This window comes from Stenella coeruleoalba (assembly GCF_951394435.1).
Source record: "Stenella coeruleoalba genome assembly, chromosome: 16".
Taxonomy (NCBI): Eukaryota; Metazoa; Chordata; class Mammalia; order Artiodactyla; family Delphinidae; genus Stenella; species Stenella coeruleoalba.
In genome coordinates, this window is record NC_137162.1 from 78,129,785 (window position 1) to 78,149,419 (window position 19,635).

Sequence of the window (19,635 nt, forward strand, 5' to 3'; positions counted from 1 at the left end):
GAAGCAACCTAAGTGTCCATCGACAGGTGAATGGGTAAAGAATATGTGGCACATATATACAATGGAATATTACTCAGCCATAAAAAGAAATGAAATTGAGTTATTTGTAGTGAGGTGGATGGACCTAGAGTCTGTCATACAGAGTGAAGTAAGTCAGAAAGAGAACAAATACCGTATGCTAACACATACATATGGAATCTAAAAAAAAAAAAGGTTCTGAAGCACCTAGGGGCAGGACAGGGATAAAGAAGCAGATGTAGAGAATGGACCTGAGGACATGGGGAGAGGGAAAGGTAAGCTGGGATGAAGTGAGAGTGGCACGGACATATATACACTACCAAATGTAAAACCAATAGCTAGTGGGAAACAGCCGCATAGCACAGGGAGATCAGCTCGGTGCTTTGTGACCATCTAGAGGGGTGGGTTAGGGAGGGTGGAAGGGAGGGAGACGCAAGAGGGAAGAGATATGGGGACATACGTATATCTGATTCACTTTGTTATACAGCAGCAACTAACACAACAGTGTAAAGCAATTATACTCCAATAAACATGTTAAAAAAAAAAACCACTCGTGTAGACAATTGAGAACTGACTATATATTTACGGAATGTTTCTATTCTATTTTTCTGAGTTCATTTATCATTGTAATAATCAACATTAGATGTTATTTTATGCATGGGTAGGGCATTGTACTGGGTTAATCGTTTCTGTTTTTTTACTTGTCTCCTTAGTCGTTGCTTTTCCCTTTAATTAAATACTTGTTTCCTGTCATCTCTTCTGTACATTCTCTGTTTGAGTTTAACCAAAAACTTGTAATTATAAATAAACCTAAAAGCCTTATTTTAGTTTACCAAACAGAGATGAAAGAAATTTTATTTGATTAGGGAAAAGACATGTAAAATAAGGTGGAAAGTAACGGAGCACTCAACTTTGTGAAGTCAGTCATGCTGTAAATGCCATTCAGAAATCTGAAGCATTTGTAAGGTCTCTGATTCTATCCCTCATGTAAAAATAATTGATAGAAGCAACTATAGTGTCCTTGGAAATAAACATCTTTCTTTGCTAGAAATGATTCCTGACATAATTATTGTATTTAATTGCTAGTACTTAAAACCAACTCATAACTTTTTAGGTTTTAACCACAAGAGATTATATATTTTAGGACTGAAACCTCTGTTTCATATTTTATCTTAACTACACACAAAAAATGAATATTTTAATGATATAGTAGATAGGAAGGTATTTAAATAGGAATGCTGATATGCATATGTATATGTTTGTCTTTTCATTTATAACCTGACTTTCAAGATTATTATGTACCTTGTAACGTGATTGTAAAGTTTTGTGTGGTTTTCTTCTCCTCTAGGAAATTCTTCTTCTGGGTATTCTGAAAATTGTTGAAAGTGACATTACTATGAGTCCTTCACAGTATCTCACCTTCCCTTTGCTGCATACTCCAAATTTAAGCAACGGTGTTTCATCTTTTTCACAAAAGTGTCCCACGATTCTAAACAGTAAGGCCATGGGGTTATTAAGAAGAGCACGAGTTTCGCGGAGCAAGAAGGAGGGTGACAGTGACAGTTTTCCCCAGCAGCTGCTTTCCTCTTGGCATGTAGCCCCCGTCCACTTGCCATTGCTAGGACAAAACTGCTGGCCACACCTGTCGGAAGGTTTCAGCGTTTCACTGTGGTTTAATGTGGAGCGCGTTCACGAAGCTGAGAGTACCACAGAGAAAGGAAAGAAGACGAAGAAAAGAAACAAATCGTTAATCTTACTGGATAGTAATTTTGGTGGAACAGGTATGACAGCAGCGTTATCGGTTGCACTAAGGTTTTTCCAGCGGCGGTTTTATAGTAGTTGAGCACTGAGAATACAGCGATGCTCTGACTTACTCTCAAATGCTCTTCACATGGAATGCCTCAGCAGGGCAGGCTCTGACTTACCGAAGCCTGCGTTGTCAGATAGCCCTGAAAACTCCATTTTCTTCTGTTCTTTTGCCTAGTGTGTATGGGGCGGGGGAGGCAGGTGGGCCGCATCTGCAACTGCTGCGGGGCTCACCAGCCCCCTTTCTTGCCTCTTTCCTGGTCCCGTCACTGGGTTAGGGTGGCTCCTGGTGTTTGAAAAGGAAAGGATAAAACCCTGTAGCCACTTTTCCATCCGTCTGCCACCGGTTTCCCACCTCCTGTTAGTCCGCCTCCATTTCATCTCCTTTCTCTCTCGTAGTTCAAGCTCTCTTTCTTATGCTGAATCTTACCTCAGTGCCTCTCTCCTCGTTCCCATCACAGAATGTTTAAACGCATCAGCCAACCTCCAGAGTGAGAATAAATTTCATTCCAGTTCTTTCTATAACTGCTCGAATCGCGATTATGCTACTAGGAAACTGCTAGGTAGAAAGAAGCTGTTCGTTAGAAAGCAGTTTATGGTGGTGGTAAGTAAAGCAGGTAGGCTAATTCTTAGGGTCCATGAATGAATGAAATGACTGAATGAGACAGGTTTAGGGGGTTATGATTATAGGGAGGTGCTGGCCTCAATGGCTGCTCATTCCACAAGGTTTACACATGCCAGCAGAGCCTCTGCTTCAGAACACTAGGCCTTCACCAGTATCTGGTTTCCAGGGAGGTCTTCTACCGCTGACCTGTAGATGGAACGGAAAACCTTAACGACACTGTCGAGATTGAAGGGTGGGAAATGTCACCTGATATCCACAGTTGGAGCTCTGAATCTACTTTTCCACAGACGTTATTTCCAAGTTATTAGCAGAACACACTTAGGTACTTTTATGGGTTAGCCTAGGAAGCTGAACTTTTAAGAAATCTTAGCAGATAATTTAATGTTTCAGGTAGTTATAGTGTTTTCTTTTGTGAATTGAATTTTGCCACCTAAGAATTGATAGCTCTGAAGGATATACATGTGATGTTATTGATGATGGTGCTGTCTAAGGTACATGGAGAGCTTTCTGGATTGTGTCACTTTGCTCTGCTCTTGCTATGTACATTTTTAATCTTCACAACATTTCAGTAAGGTGAGTGCTCATACTGTCCGTATTTGTAGATGAAGTTAAGCAGCATGACCGATTTATGTGGGTGGTAAGTGCTGGAAATGGATTTAAACCCACCTATATTTAATTCCAGAGCTTAAATGTCACCACTACACTATAAACTGCAGATCTCTTTCTTACATATTAAGTGGGAGCAATCACAATGTAAACGGTCTCTTATAAAATGAATAAATATACACAATGACCTGAGAAAACTTAAGTATTGGGAACATTTTTAAAATTTCTTATTGTAAAGATGTATTAGAAAACGTGTGTTTTAGAAAGATAATCTTGCATGAACATTTAAAATTAACATTTAAAAATAGTATACCTACAAAAAAATTGAAGAAAGGTGAAGAAAATATTACAGTGATAACACATCCTTTGCCACTAAACCACTGTGTGCCGTTGAGCAAGTTATTTAACCTCTCAGCACCTCAGTTCTGTCACCCTCAAAATGGGGATAATAATATTTACCTCACAAGATTGTCATGAGCACTAAATTAAGAAATATTTATAATATAACTACTCTGAATTCCTGAACACACACTGGTTTCTCTTCTGGTCTCTTAATTGTACAAGTTCAGATTTGATATGGAAACATTTTTTTCGATATCACTTCAGATATGAGTTCTCTATATATCTTATATCTTGGGCAATAGTCCTCAAGATAATCAATGAATTTAACTGTTCTTTTTTAAGACTATTGTCATTGCTGGGGGAGTATTCTTAAAAATTGGTGGTGGTTTGTTGTTGTTGTTGTTTTTTAATATGATTTTGTTTTTGATATGGACCATTTTCTTAAAGTCCTTATTGAATTTGTTACAATGTTGCTTCTGTTTTATGTTTTGGTTTTTGGCTGCGAGGTACATGGGATCTTAGCTCCCCAACCAGGGATCAAACCGGCACCCCCTGCACTGGAAGGCAAAGTCTTAACCACTGGACTGCCAGGGAAGTCCCTGGCGGTGGTTATACCCGTAGAAAATTGACAACCAATATATGTGCAATCCGAACACAATCCAATATAAGTGTTTATCTTCTCTAAAAGTGCGAGCCTTTGGGCATGCATTTTATATTTTGGTACATCTTAGTGTAGCTTTCCATGAAGTCCTGAATCATGGTAATAGGTCGCACGGCTGAGGACTGAGCTCATCATACATACTCAGGCAGTGCTAAGTTTTAAGTGGTGGGAAAGAGAAGTCAAGATCATAACCAGATGGCTCAAAGCCTATAGCATTTACCTTCGCTTGCCTTGGAGAGAGATGTTAGAGTTTCAGAATCACTCAGTAATTACGTTCAGAGATCACGCATCAGGGAGTCTAGGCAAGGACTATATTCAAACACCACAATTTTTCTAAAAGGAATTTTAATATAAAATTTTTTTAAAAGCATGCTATTGTTATTATTATTATAGAGATTTTTGGTGGTGCAAGGCATGTGACAATGGTGTGCGCTCCCTGGGCTGGGGCCCCGATGTCACCGTGGCCCAGTCCAGTCAATAAAAGAATCATAGCACAGTGACATCACAGTGGTCTCTTGATTCCTGCAATTAGCCCTCGGTTATCATGTATTTTAAAACATTTAACAACTTCTGGTGCGCTCAATTACTGTTTTCACTCTTCATTTTGGAGTTAACATCTAAACTTTGGAAATGTTGTTTGGAAATAAACGTTGTTTATTTACCTGGAATGTTCAGACATTCCAGGTAAATAATTTACTACAAATGAACAACCATGCTTTGTAATCTTTTAGATTCACTTTTCCACTCATTTTTTATCAGTTGCTTAACGATCATTCTCACATCTTTTTCTCCTAGAGCACAACAGACCAGAAGGTGCAGAGTACGTGAGTCCTGGTGAAAGGCTCATAGAGGAAGGCTGTATTCATATGATCTCATTGGGATCCAAAGCGCTGATGATCCAAGTGTGGGCTGATCCCCACAGTGGCACTTTTATCTTTCGGTAATGATTATCCTCAACCCATCATGAATAGCTCATGTGTTTAAATAATTTATGTAAGAGACATTAATGTGAAATCTGCTAATAAAGATCATTACAGCAAAATAGAAAATTCTTTAAAAAAAGAAGATACAGTCTAACAGTTATTAATACAGCCTTTATAACAATATATTATTCTATCTAAAAATCTATAATTAAACTCTGAAGTACATTATATTAATTCTCAGTTGTATCTTAGACCAAATATTGAAGTCTTAACTATGAAAACATTCCATCAGATTGCAGTGATCTTACGTTGTTATCAGCAGTTTTTCATGTAGATTATATATTTAAGAACTACTATCTAATAAGCTTAGGTTCTCGTTGCTGTCTTGTCCTTTTTTTCCTACTGCCTTTGTTAACTAGTATAGATACAAGTCTTTTATTTGTATTGAGTGAGTATGACTAGTATGATACTATCTTTATAAAACTTTAAATGAAACATGTTGCTTAGGGATCTATGCTCTGTAAATGTAATAAAGGTTACTTGGTACATTATATAAATTATATCTTAATTCTCTTAGTAATCCTTCGAAGTAGGTTAGACCAACAATACATCCTTGTTTTAGGCATTTAGATATTTATGTATAATATGTATTAATTTTTGTGTGAACCAAATATTACACTGTAATTTCTAAAAAGGCAATGACTGTATAGATAGTACTAATAAAATTTTTCCTGCAAATTGAATTCTGAAGATTATTGCCCAAATTGTTAACCCTAACTAGCAAATGAGCCAAATCTATTTTAGTTCATGAATTGAGGTAATAGTACAATAAAATAACTAAGCAGATTACGGTGTAAAACAAAGACCTACTGACTTTTCAAGTTAGTTTAATAATAGAGCTGATTTTTAATTTCACTTAAATATCTAGAATTGTAGTTGATATACATGTTAAAAACTGAGATCAGAAATTTCATGTTTTTAGCCTTTACCATTTTTCTTTTGTGCAGTGTGTGCATGGATTCAAATGACGATACAAAAGCTGTCTTACTAGCACAGGCTGAATCACAGGAGAATATTTTCCTTCCAAGCAAATGGCAACATTTAGTACTCACCTACTTGCAGCAGCCCCAAGGGAAAAAGAATATCCATGGGAAGATCTCCATATGGGTCTCTGGACAGAGGTATGAAACGTTTTTAGTAAATACTTATTAATGTCAGTTACAATTTTAATTATTCTGTTACAGCTTCTGAAACAGATTACAGAAAACTATAGGTAAAATTTTACTATATATTAACATAAGAGTCTGTCAAGTTAGATATTTTTTCCTACTTATCACTTTCATACAGAATTAATTCCCCTTAGAAATAATTGTTGAAGATTAATATTTGGATTTGGGGAGCATGCAGAAATCTGAACATTTAGGCATTCATGTAGAACGTATATTACATCAAGCAACTGAACCTATAATTTAGTCCATCAAGCCCATATATTATAAAATGAATCCATAAGGAATTACTTAAATTAAGTGGCTAATAAGACTCATACCTAAATTAAATCAGAGTTTCAAAAGAAATTAGAATGACTAGAGAAAAATATAAGCCAATGTATCAGGTGATAGATTAAGATAGGGTCCTAGAAATATGCCAGGTGATAGATTTGGTTATAGTACTATATGACTTTTACAAACCAGGAGAATTGTGAGTCAAATTAATAAGAAATGTTTTGTAGAATATCTTAATGTAAAATGTAACACTAAGAGAACTCTAAGGTATGGAAATTGTAAGCATTGGGAAGTATTTTATTGAATGAAATAGCATGAAAGGGGATACAGAATTGGAAACTAGTGTAACATGGGAAAGAACCAAGCTGGCTGGAAGGAACAGTCTAAGTTGAATAATAAGCAAGAAAAATGAGTGGGCATGGTGATACTATGTGACAGCAGCTTTGGATCCAGGATGAGGAGTCTAGATTTAATCGAATGGTCTAAAATATTGCAAACCTGTTATGTCACAGACCTTTTGCCAGGTGCATTATGTACATGATCTTCCAATTCTCTCAAAAGTCCCTCGAAGTAGATTAGATCATAGAGATAACATATACCCTTAGCACAAATTAACCTATTTTTTCATTCATTTGTTCATCCAATACTTGCTGAGGAATTATTATGCGCTGAGCACATGCTATATCAGGCTCGGGGGCTTGGTGAACAAGACAGACACGTTCCCTGCCTTTTGGGGCTCGCAGTCCCGTGAAGAAGCAGACCGCAAGCATACACGATTAAATGAGTGTACAAATCATGACAAGTACTGCGGGGATAACAAATGTGTCCTGAGACAGAAAATACCAGGTTTGCTACTTAAGGGAGGTACATCAGGGAAGACCTATCTAGGAACAGTTTATTTAAGCTGAGACCTGAAGGAGATGGAGCTTTCCATGAGCAGGAGGGAGGAAGAGTGAGTGGGCCAGGCAGAGGAAAGGGCCTGTGGGAACCACGGGAAGGCTGTGTACCGGCCAGCGCTGCAGTGGCTGCAGGAGTTGATTGCTTACAGCCGTCCAGCCTCAGGGAGGCAGGGCAAGGGGCTTGTGAACGGCTCTAGGGTAGCCAGTCCACAGTGTCTGCCACAGGAAACAGTTTATTCATTTTTTAAAAATACATGAAAATATGTCATTGAAGCTCAATTTCCATAGTCCAAATAAAATATTTTCTGAGAAGTTCTGTCTTCACAACTGCCTAAGCCTGAATGGCAGCGGTAGCCAATCACTGTTTGTTTCCAGAGCCTTGAATTAGATCGGTTGGGATTAGGGATGGGGCTGGGAGAGAGTCTCCTGGACTCTCTCCTCCTCCTTTCTTGAGCTCTCAGCACACACCAGGCAGTGTAGTAAGCATTTGACATGGATGACCTCAATTAGTCCTCCCAACAGCATGATGAAAGAGGTGTATTTTACATGTGAGGCAGCTGAGACCCAGGGTAGGACAAGGTAACTGACCCAAAGCCCTACCAGCAGTGAGGAGGGCTGCTGAAATGCAAACTGGACTCTGAGTCTGGATAGAGCCTGCTTTAAAACCCTGTGCTTTACTGACCTGACAGCGTTTTGGTGGATCAGGCCAGCTGACAGATATAGGAATAATAAACTAATCATTAGACATGTTCAGAGTGAGAGTCTAGATGTTCTCTGTGGCCAGTTCTGAAGTTATGAGTATAGTCACTTGATTCACATAGCACTAATTTTTACTCACCCACTTATTTCTTCATTACTTTGAGGGAATTTTTTTCCCCTTTGGTACAAGTTAATGATTTTATCTATTAATAGAGCAATGAGCAAGTGACCAAGGATGAATATATTATTCTGTTGATTTAAATTCGGCACTATCTTTATCACTCTTTGAACTAATAGAATAATTTCTACAAATAATATATTTCAAGATGTAATGACACTGAAAAAACCTATTAATATTTTCTATTAATTTTTATTTGACGAACAGCACACAAATATGGTAGGAATATATGGCACATAGTAGATAGTATGAATTATTTTAGTGTTTGTTGAACTCATCTCGCATTGATCTTACAGTAGGTTTTCTTTACCCATAAAAACTGTATTGTCATAATGCCACTAGGGGGCAGTACTGTTTCAGTCACAGCCATTTAGTTGGTTGAAGAAAGATGCCTGTACAGTAATAGAAGTTATCTCACTATAATGTTATATGTCAATTATACCTCAGTAAAAAAAAAGTTAGCTCACATCTTTCCTTTGTTAAAACTATTCCTATTAAAATAGTTAAATTTATATGTTAAGTATGAAGCAGAAAGCCTTAGGGGAAAGTTTTTAAATAAATACATACCAAAATAGAATATCTCATTATTAGCTTATTCTAAGTCCTTTGTCTTATTCACAAACTTTGTCTTTATAAGCTACCTTCATTATCTTAATATGGAGGTTAAAACATTTCTAAAATGGGGGTAGAGCTTGGCGCTCCGCCATTTCAACTAGAGGATGAAGTTCTCCCATCATGTGTGTCTCTCTAGGAGAAACCGCTAGTTTACCTCTTCCTACTCTGCCTTTTGTAAGGATTCCTGTAACCTTTAAATGAAGAAAAGCAAGAGACTAATCAAAAGCTCGGTAATGATTTAGCACTGAAATAACAGAAAATGCCAAAAAGCATTGGCGTTTTAGTGCCTTGTCAGAGCAAAACCTGAAGAAGTGATATTCTTTTTCTGATTAGTTTTTGAAGCCCTCATAGAGGACATGAGATTTTTAGGAATTGTTTACTGAGGTGGGAGACTTTCTGGTAAAATCAGGGGGAGGTGGTAGATTTATATCTTAAACCAGGAAGGTGAATATGCAGAAGTCAAGTGGCAAAGAAAGCTTGCAGCAAATGTCCAGTCATGCTTCCCACGGCCTGGTGTAGGACCATCAGCATCTCTGTTCTGCTGCCCTCCTCTGGGGGCTTGTGGACCAGCAGCACCTTGGACCAAGGCACGAGAGAATCAGCCCTCCTCTCTGTCCCATCACCAACTATCTGATACTGAACCAAGAAACGTGTTCAAGAATTTCCTGTTTTTAAACATTCATACTTTAAAAATCCCTAGTACTCACTGAAGTAATTGATTTAACTTTGTTTTTAACGTAGGAAGCCTGATGTTACTTTGGATTTTATGCTTCCAAGAAAAACAAGTTTGTCATCTGACAGCAATAAAACATTTTGCATGATTGGCCATTGTTTGTCATCCCAAGAAGAACTTCTGCAATTGGCTGGCAAATGGGACCTGGGAAATTTACTTCTTTTCAATGGTATATTTTTCCCCTTCAAAGCATTTCCAAATTTTTCTTTCAGTTAACAAATATTAAACTAAGTTATTTATCCTGGATAAAGTATTAATCCCTGTTCCTTCACTTGTACTTAGTAAGTACTGTATTTCCTAGATTCCAAGATGTACTTTTAAAATATTTTTATAATCTAGGTGCTTCTTATAATTGATACATACATTTAATGTAGAGGTATACATCCTACCCCCATACCCTCCCCAAAAGAGAAGCTTATATTAAATCAACTTTATAATCCTGGAAAATGCACTGTTATGACAGGTACACTTAGACTGGTTGTCTCTTTTATTTATAATTTTAGTATATTATATTAAAAAATACCACATTTTAGGGGCAAAAGAAATATGTGATTTAAAAAAATATATCACTAAACCTGGCATGTAATAGCATTCAGACAGTGTTTATTGAATAGATGAATGGATGGATGAAGGAATAAAGATCCACATGTTATTTTTAAAAGGAATTTACTGAGGTATAGTTTCCATTTACAAAAAAGAAAAATAAAGAGGCAAAACCAAACCAAACCTGCTTTTAGCCTAAAGAGCAACTAGACATTTCATGACTTCATTATACCAAGAGCTTTCAGTTAACTTTATATATTTATCTATATTAATTCATCTTACATCCAGATAATGTTGCTGTAAATTATTTGCTCATTACACCAATTTGGAAATTGAGGCTTTATCAATTTTGTCAGATACAGTGAACAACTATAAGAATCTAGCAAAAAAACCCTCTTGGTTTCTTGTTTTTTACGAAAAACTTTGGTTGGAGTATTTTAAGTAAATAACTTTATTTTTTTGCTATTCAGGAGCTAAGATTGGCTCACAAGAGGCATTTTATTTATATGCTTGTGGACCCAATCATACGTCCATAATGCCATGTAAATATGGCAAGCCTGTGAATGACTACTCCAAATATATTAATAAAGACATTTTGCAATGTGAACAAATCAGAGAACTTTTTATGACCAACAAAGATGTGGACATTGGTCTTCTAATTGTAAGTTTCCATTTCATAAGTTTTAACTTTATAGTAACTGTTATGTATGTTTATTGAATGTGTAATTAGCTGGGAATTAGATTTTTAGAGTTTTTCTTTTCTGTTTGTTAATATTTTCTTTACTTAGAAATGTTTTTCTTTTTAATTGAAATACTTTGACCACCTCAGAATTCATTTTCATGTTTCAAATTTTCATCTGCTTTTCCTTGGAACTATATTTCTATACTAATTATCAGTTTAGTTTAGGTTATACCTATTAATCATTTGAGAAAAATGTTTATGATATAATGAAAATATAACATGTGTTAGCCTTAAAAAATTGCTTATTACCTTTCTCTCCCATACTTACAAATAAATACTAACTTTTATTTATATTAATTACACATATTCAGATTTTAGAATATTTCTTTCTTTAATATCAATAACAACTAGGAATTTTGCTTTCAAATTATTGCTCACTCTGCTTATATGAGACTCTTGATTGCATTTTATACATTATTCTAATATTTTGTTATACTAATATATAGATTAGGAGCTTGTGATAGATATTTTTCATTATAGCAGCTAGGAAACTGACCCTTCATGGTCTTAGAAGATCTACTAAAAGCTGGTAGAGTTTTTTAGCCATGAAACTATGTTCCTCCTTCTCTTGCTTTCTTATGAGAGGTACAATTATAAGTCAGAGATGTTTCTTACTTGGAGACTACTACTTTGGGATATATTTTGTTGTTATTGTTGTTGTTAATGAGGTGTATATTTTACAATCAAAATATATTATATTTTAAAGCTGTAACATTTGACTACAGTGAAGGAGAAGTTCTAGTTCAGATATTTTGTAAAACATAAGTCTTAAGTGGTGTTAAATATATATCTGTGGTAAAATAAATATAGAGTAGATACCTGTGGAATTTAACTGAAGATCTGGTATTAGGCACACAATCTTTTTCTCCCTAAGGAGTATTTTAAAATGGGGGTTGGGGGCATTTTGGCTGTCCACTATTATTGGGTGGGGGCCAGGGATTTTAAGTATTCTACAGCGCATGGGCGGTGTCATACAACTAAGAATTAATCCCACCCCAAATGTGCCAGCGTTGACCAAACATGCTTTAGAGAAATGATTCTCCAACCAGAATCACCCAGAGGGCTTGTTACAACGTAGATTGCTGGGCCAGAGCTTCGGCTTCAGTAGGTCTGAAGTGTGGTCCAAGAGTTTGCATTTTTAACAAATTCCCAGGTCATGCTGATGCTCCTGGCTGGGGACCACACATTGAGCATCTCCGCTTTAGGAAGACGCAGGAGCTCATACAACAAATGTCTGTTCAAAACATAATTTTATTTTGCCCGAAAAGAATATAGGTTGTTAAGTCATAAAATGCAACAGGAATTATCACAGATAAAAATTATACAGGTTTTATGTGAAAAGTCTTTTTTAGAAAGCAGATTTTTAAAGCCTGACTTCATTGTTTTGGGGTTGTGAGGTATGAGTTAGCAGTCAGGCAGAGATGGTGCCCTCCTGGCAAGGCATTGGTGTCAGGTGGGACATGTTTCAGGTAACTGGGCATTTTATCAGGTTTCTAATGAAAACTGCTACAGATATACAATTTTGTTTCACCCAGCATAATCATATACAGTAGACTGTGTAGTCAGTTTAGTTGGTATGCATATATGCTAGGTGATGCCTGATGAAACTATACTTAAGTCACCGCGAGTTGAAAATGATCGAAGCCCAAGGTCCCCCCGCCCGCCCCGGCTTCTGTGAGAAGATCTGGAATCTACCTGATTTCCCTAAGCTTGAGCTCCTGCAGCTGCCTCCACGGAGAGCGCCTCAGAGTATATTTTGCATTTAAAATTTACCATCATTTTAAAAGTAGTTAATAGAATATTTGACAGACAGCCAGAACCTGATCAAAACTACCCTCTGCATGGGAGAAATATTGAAAGTTCCATTCAATTTCAGTTAGGTACGCTGATAGTCTGGAATTTTATTCTAGTAGAAAGAATGATCTAGTTTAGAGTCATGTTTAAATGAGTAGGCAGCCCATGAGCAAATTCAAGACCAAGATACATTTGAATACATTGACCCAGAGTCTCCACCTCATAGGGTTGTAAAGATTGGTTAATATTTATAAATGCCTAGAACAGTGCCTGGCATGCAGTGAGCGTGGTATGGGCTTGTTGTTATCGGTGATAATAGGTATAATTTCACGTTTATTCTCAAAAGATCAAAGCTGGAATTTTTCTCAGCCTTGATGGGGTTTACACATATTGATCCCTGCTAAATGAAACTGATCTTTTCCTTTGTGGGGAGCTGTCTTGCTTCTCATGTCCATCTTTGTTTAGTGTAGTGTCTCTCTTTTTTAAAACAAAGAAAAAGATTTGTTGGTTGTCTTTTCACTTTGAAATATTCATTTGCTAGTTAATAACTTACTTTTTAAACTTTGTTTAGTTACTGAAGGAAAATATTTGTGTTTCAGGAAAATCTTTCCGTTGTGTATACCACTTGCTGTCCTGCTCAGTATACCATCTATGAGCCAGTTATTAGACTTAAAGGTCAGATGAAAACACAACTCTCTCAAAGACCCTTCAGCTCAAAAGAAGTTCACAGCACCTTATTAGAACCTTATCATCTAAAGAATCTCCAGCCCACTGAATGTAAAACCCTTCAAGGCATTCTGCACGAAATTGGTGGAACTGGTATATTTGTCTTTCTCTTTGCTAGGGTAAGAATCACTGCTTATAATTTTATTTAAGGAGAAACTACCTCTTTATTATTGATACATTTTAGGATTTCTTTTCGAATACAAATAAAGCTATATATCAACTATATTAAGCTTTTAAGATTAAAAAAGCACATATTGTTTAGAATGTCATCAAACTTTCTGCCACAGGTAATTTTTGATTAAAATTTCTTTTTAATTTATGAAGATTTTAGAAGTTTCCTATTATCCAGAAATGCAATTAGAACAATTAAGTGTTAAATGTACAAGATTTAAAATTGCCAATGAGAAAAAAGAAAAGCATACCATAGTAAAAATACAGAAGAAATGTATTCCTTAAAATAATGTTTGTGAAACTTGTTTTTCCCTTGAAGCTTCCAGATGCATGGGGGAAAAAAAGGTCAAATGAGTACAAAAATAATTTGTTCGGGTTTGAAGTTTATTTAAAGCGAAGGAGAAATACAAAAATTTTGACTCATGCCATAGGTACTGTTTTAGAGAAACATGTTTAATTATCTGTTCTATTTAGTCATCTGAGGGCCAGCACCATATCTTTCCTGGTGCAGAGTAGGCAGTCAATAGTGTATGTGACTGTTTCGGGGATTGGTAGAATCCGAATGGGGGTACAAATGGTCTCTCTTCAGTACAAATCATTTCTACTTCCTTGTGGTCCATATCCTTGTTTAATTAAAGCTGCCCTGATCTTTTTTCATCCTCAAAATTTCCTCCTTAAGTATAACTTCTGCAACATTATCATACTGTCTCCCTAACCGGCCTTCTTTCTTTTAACCTTTTGATTAATTTTGCGATGAGACATATCAGTGTTTGTTGTTATTCTTACTGTTCTTATAAATATTTGATTAGTATTTGATCCGCCATACTCTAAGCTGTCTTTCCTCCTTTTACTTTTTCAAACTTTTTTTTTGCATCTAGTACCTAGTGTTTTAAAATTAAAAGCTTTTCGTTTAACTTACCAACATTTTGTGATCTACTTTTATAGCTTTGTATAATTTCAAAACGGTTTTTCCTCTTTCTTCAAGTTATTGAATATAATTTTGTTATGTTTACTGTTACACAGTGACTAGATCCTAGAGGAAATGGTTAATTTTTTATCTTGCATACATATAGGATCTTGCCAATATGACTTTTAAAGTATGTTTTTACACTTAAAACTTAGAAACTTTGTTTAGTATCCATCCTTTCCTACAAAAATAAAATTCAGTCTCCTTAAAATCCTTACACGTGGGACTTCCCTGGTGGCGCAGTGGTTAAGAATCCCCCTGCCAGTGCAGGGGACAGGAGTTCGATCCCTGGTCCGGGAAGATCTCACATGCCGCAGAGCAACTAAGCCTGTGCACCACAACTACGGAGCCTGCGCTCTAGAGCCCGCGAGCCACAACTACTGAAGCCCAAGTGCCTAGAGCCCGTGCTCCGCAACAGGACAAGCCACCGCAATGAGAAGCCCGTGCACCGCAACAAAGAGTAGCCCCTACTCGCTGCAACTAGAGAAAGCCTGTGCACAGCAACAAAGACCCGACGCAGCCAAAAATAAATTTAAAAAAATCCTTACACGTATAGCCTGCCTGTTTTTTTTTTTAACATCTTTATTGGAGTGTAATTGCTTTACAGTGGTGTGTTATAGCCTGCCTTTTGAGCCTAATGTCCACCACCCAACCAAATAGGCAATCTGCATTCTCCTAGATGTACCGTGAACTTCCAGTCTTCGCCTCTTTCCTGACTGTGGCCCACCCCGGCCACCCATTTATCCCTGCTTCCCAGGGTTTTGCTCTCTCTCCAGGCCATGTTCTCCATGTAGGCTTCCCTGTGCTGAGCAGAGTGGAGTCAGAAGTAGTTTTTATGCTCTCGTGCATTCACAGTGTCTCACTCTTCTTTGCCTTTTATCATCATAATAAGGTGTGTGTTTCTTCCATATAGTAGTTTCCAGAAAGCACTGGGGGAGTCAAAGTACAAGTCACAATCCGTAGTTTCTATACGTACGTCTTATCATTTGACCCCCATTGGAGGCAGGTAGCACGCCTATTACTTCTTCATCTCCCACAGCACAGAACATAGATCCTGTTTGTTGAGTGACTAATCATCAAAAATTTGAGGCATTTTGCTGACTTTTCAGGTCACTAATAAAATGCTACTGAATTCTAAGGTTATCAGTGTTATTTTAGTCAATTTATAGAATATTTAAGAGACAAATGAACATGGAATTTATGGGGGGTTTTTGTACTGTGTATTCATTATTTTTTTAACATCTTTATTGGAGTATAATTGCTTTACAATGTTGTGTTAGTTTCTGCTTTATAACAAAGAGAATCAGTTATGCATATACATATGTTCCCATATCTCTTCCTTCTTGTGTCTCCCTCGCTCCCATCCTCCCTACCCCACCCCTCTAGGTGGTCACAAAGCACCGAGCTCATCTCCCTGTGCTATGCAGCTGCTTCCCACTAGCTAGCTATTTTACATTTGGTAGTGTATATAATGTCCATGCCACTCTCTTACTTTGTCCCAGCTTATCCTTCCCCCTCCTTGTGTCCTCAAGTCCATTCTCTATGTCTGTGTCTTTATTCCAGTCCTGCCTCTAGGTTCTTCCGAACCTTTTTTTTTTTTTTTTTTAGGTTCCATATATATGTGTTAGCATACGGTATTTGTTTTTCTCTTTCTGACTTACTTCACTCTGTATGACAGGCTCTGGGTCCATCCACCTCACTACAGATAACTCAAATTTCGTTTCTTTTTATGGCTGAGTAATATTCCACTGTACATATGTGCCACATCTTCTTTATCCATTCATCTGTCGACGGACACTTAGGTTGCTTCCATGTCCTGGCTATTGTAAATAGAGCTGCAATGAACATGGTGGTACATGACTTTTTGAATTATGGTTTTCTCAGGGTATTTGCCCGGTAGTGGGATTGCTGGGTCATATGGTACTTCTATTTTTAGTTTTTTAAGGAACCTCCATACTGTTCTCCATAGTGGCTGTATCAGTTTATCAATTTACATTCCCACCAACAGGGCAAGAGTGTTCCCTTTTCTCCACACCCTCTCCAGCATTTATTGTTTGTAGATTTTTTGATGATGGCCAGTCTGACTGGTGTGAGGTGAGAATTTATGGTTTTTAGTTTTGTTTCTTTACAATTCTTAAGTAATTACAAACAGCGTCAGCAATAAAAAAATAAGCTTTCAAATGAAACTAAGGGGTTGACGTTACATAATGGAAGATAACCACACATGTTAAATTTTTAATCTCAACAAATTAGACAAAATATATCTACTTTTTTTTAGGTTGTGGAACTCAGTATCTGTGAAGAAACTCAAGCATTAGCACTGAGAATTATACTCTCATTAATTAAATACAACCAACAGAGAATACATGAATTAGAAAATTGTAATGGACTTTCCATGATTCATCAGGTGTTGATCAAGCAAAAATGCATCGTGGGCTTTCACATTTTGAAGGTAGGTTCTCATAAAACTTATTTTTTGGGGCTTCCCTGGTGGCGCAGTGGTTGAGAATATGCCTGCTAATGCAGGGGACACAGGTTCGAGCCCTGGTCTGGGAGGATCTCACATGCCACGGAGCAACTAGGCCTGTGAGCCACAACTACTGAGCCAGTGCGTCTGGAGCCTGTGCTCTGCAACAAGAGAGGCTGCGATAGTGAGAGGCCCGCGCACCGCGATGAAGAGTGGTCCCCGCTTGCCACAACTAGACAAAGCCCTTGCACAGAAACGAAGACCCAACACAGCAAAAATAAATAAATAAATTAATAAACTACTACCCACAACGTCTTCTAAAAAAAGAAAAAGAAATGAAAGTGGCTCTTGACACTATAAAAAACAGCAACAACTTATTCTCAGAGTTTCATATGCAGTGATACCTCTTCATTAAAGTCTTCCAATAATAGAGTTTTGTGTTTCAGTTATTCCTGAAGAAAATGAAGGAAACTCAATAGTATATATTTAATCAAAGTAAGGCTCTTCTGGGTTTTTCATCATTTAAATGATTACATTTTAATTGCCTTTAAAACATTTTAGAAGAGTAAAAGCAAAAAATTAAGATTTTTAGATCTTGATTAGCCAGCGATGTCTCCTTGGCCGGCCCCTCATTCTGTAGACTAGTGAAAGTGAAACCCACAGAGAGACCGCTGTTTGCTTCAGCTCCCACAGTTATGGAAGAGAACCTAGTTCTCCAGACACCTAGTGCTGTGCCGTTCCCATTAGGCAATGCTGCTATAGAGTTAGCATCTCAAAGCCTTATTAGCTTTTATTGTGATCCAGCTGTCATCATATATTTAAGTACCTTTCTAACTAAAAGCACTTGGTAACATTGTGAAAGTATTTCTCTCTGAGGGTACTAGTACTAAGGCAAAAGACCATGCCTCTTCCCATGCCCCCAAACCCCAACTCATGAAACTGTCAAGATCCATACATTTGTGGCATGAATGCTTCTTGGAAAAAATTTAAAACCCAACAGATTCATTGAATTTAAAAAATAGGATGTGGTTTCTTTTACCCCATATTTGAAACTGAATAGTCATTTATAAATATTTGAAATTTGGGGGTTTTCTCATTACTTGAATTGTTTTACAAAACAATTTAAAGATACTTGGTGAAATGTTGAGTTATTCACTAGTTTTCCTTTGAATTTAATGTTATGACTGCTAAGATTGAAAGCTGAATATTTCTGTTGAATTTTTGGATTAACTGACTGTTGATGCATCTTCTATTAATGTTATTTTTCCATAGACCCTTCTTGAAGGTTGCTGTGATGAAGATATTATTCATATCAATGAGAATGGAGAATTTAAGTTGGATGCCGAGTCTAATGCTATAATCCAGGATGTTAAACTGCTAGAGGAGCTATTGCTAGACTGGAGGATATGGAATAAAGCAGAGGCATGTACTATTTTTGTGGTAAAAAAGCCCTTGTGAATTTACCCTCAACAATCTTTACGTGTACAGGACAGTGTTAACTGTATACGCTTCGTTGTATGGCACTTGTCTAGAACTTTTTCATCTCGTTTGACTGAAACTCTACCCATTGGACAACAACTCCCCATTTCCCCTGCCCCCGGTCCCTGGCAACCACCATCTTACATTCTGTTTCTATGAGTCTGATTACATTAGATACTTTATACAAGTGGAATCATTCAGTGTTTGTCTTTTTGTGATTGGCTTATTTGACTTTGCATTATGTCCTCAAGGTTCATCTGTGTTGTAGCATATGACAAGATTTTTTTCTTTTTTAAGACGGAATAATATCCCATTGTATGTGTATTCCACATTTTCTTTATCTGTTCATCTGTCATGCACACTTAGCTTGCTTCCACATGTTGGCCATTGTGAACTATGTTGCAGTGAACATGGATGTGCAGAGGTCTCTCTGAGGTCCTGTTTTCAATTATTTTAGATATGTATGCAGAAGTGAGATTGTTGAATCATATGGTAGTTCTATTTTTAACTTCTTGAGGAACCTCCATACTATTTTCCGTAAGAGAAGCACCATTTTACAATCCTACCAACAATGTGCAAGTGATCCAATTTTTTTACATTCTCACCAAACAATTGTTATTTTTTGATAGTGCCTTTTCTATAGGGTATGAGGTAATAGCTTGTTGTGGTTTTGATTTGCATTTATTTTCCTGATGATTAGTGATGATGAGCATCTTTTCATCTACTTATTGGCCCTTTGTATATCTTCTTTGAAGAGATGTCCATTCAAGTCCTTTGACCATTTTTTAACTGGGTTATTTGATTTTTTGTTAATGAGTGATAGGAGTTCTTTATGTATTCTGCATATTAATCCTTATCTCACTTATGGTTTGCAAGTATTTTCTCCCATTCTGTAGGTTGCCTTTTCACTCTGTTGATTGTTTCCTTTGGTGCAATAAAAGGCATTTACTTTTAAGTATTCATCCAATCATTCTTTTGGAGAATAGAACAAATTTACCACTTCAACGTAATGTTAATTGTAGATGGAAATCTGGAGATTAATTTCTGTGCAAGGTTTTAGACAGCCATGGATAATGCTGATCTGGAGGGTCAGGATCAGAGCTTGCGCTGCTGGTAGTAGCTAGAGCAGTACTTGGCTG

The 19,635-nt window shown here is 36.9% G+C and overlaps 1 protein-coding gene across 4 annotated transcripts in view; it reads left to right on the plus strand.

Moving 5' to 3' along the window:
• LYST (lysosomal trafficking regulator) overlaps window positions 1-19,635 on the plus strand; it is a 277,679-nt gene that overhangs the window by 160,742 nt on the left and 97,302 nt on the right. For all 4 annotated transcript variants that reach the window (XM_079899834.1, XM_079899833.1, XM_079899836.1 and 1 more), the window contains 8 exons: window positions 1,367-1,799; window positions 4,854-4,998; window positions 5,989-6,162; window positions 9,616-9,776; window positions 10,621-10,811; window positions 13,286-13,531; window positions 16,829-17,002; window positions 18,290-18,443. In XM_079899834.1, the coding sequence (XP_079755960.1) occupies window positions 1,367-1,799; window positions 4,854-4,998; window positions 5,989-6,162; window positions 9,616-9,776; window positions 10,621-10,811; window positions 13,286-13,531; window positions 16,829-17,002; window positions 18,290-18,443 (1,678 nt within the window). The remainder of the gene's footprint in view (window positions 1-1,366; window positions 1,800-4,853; window positions 4,999-5,988; window positions 6,163-9,615; window positions 9,777-10,620; window positions 10,812-13,285; window positions 13,532-16,828; window positions 17,003-18,289; window positions 18,444-19,635) is intronic.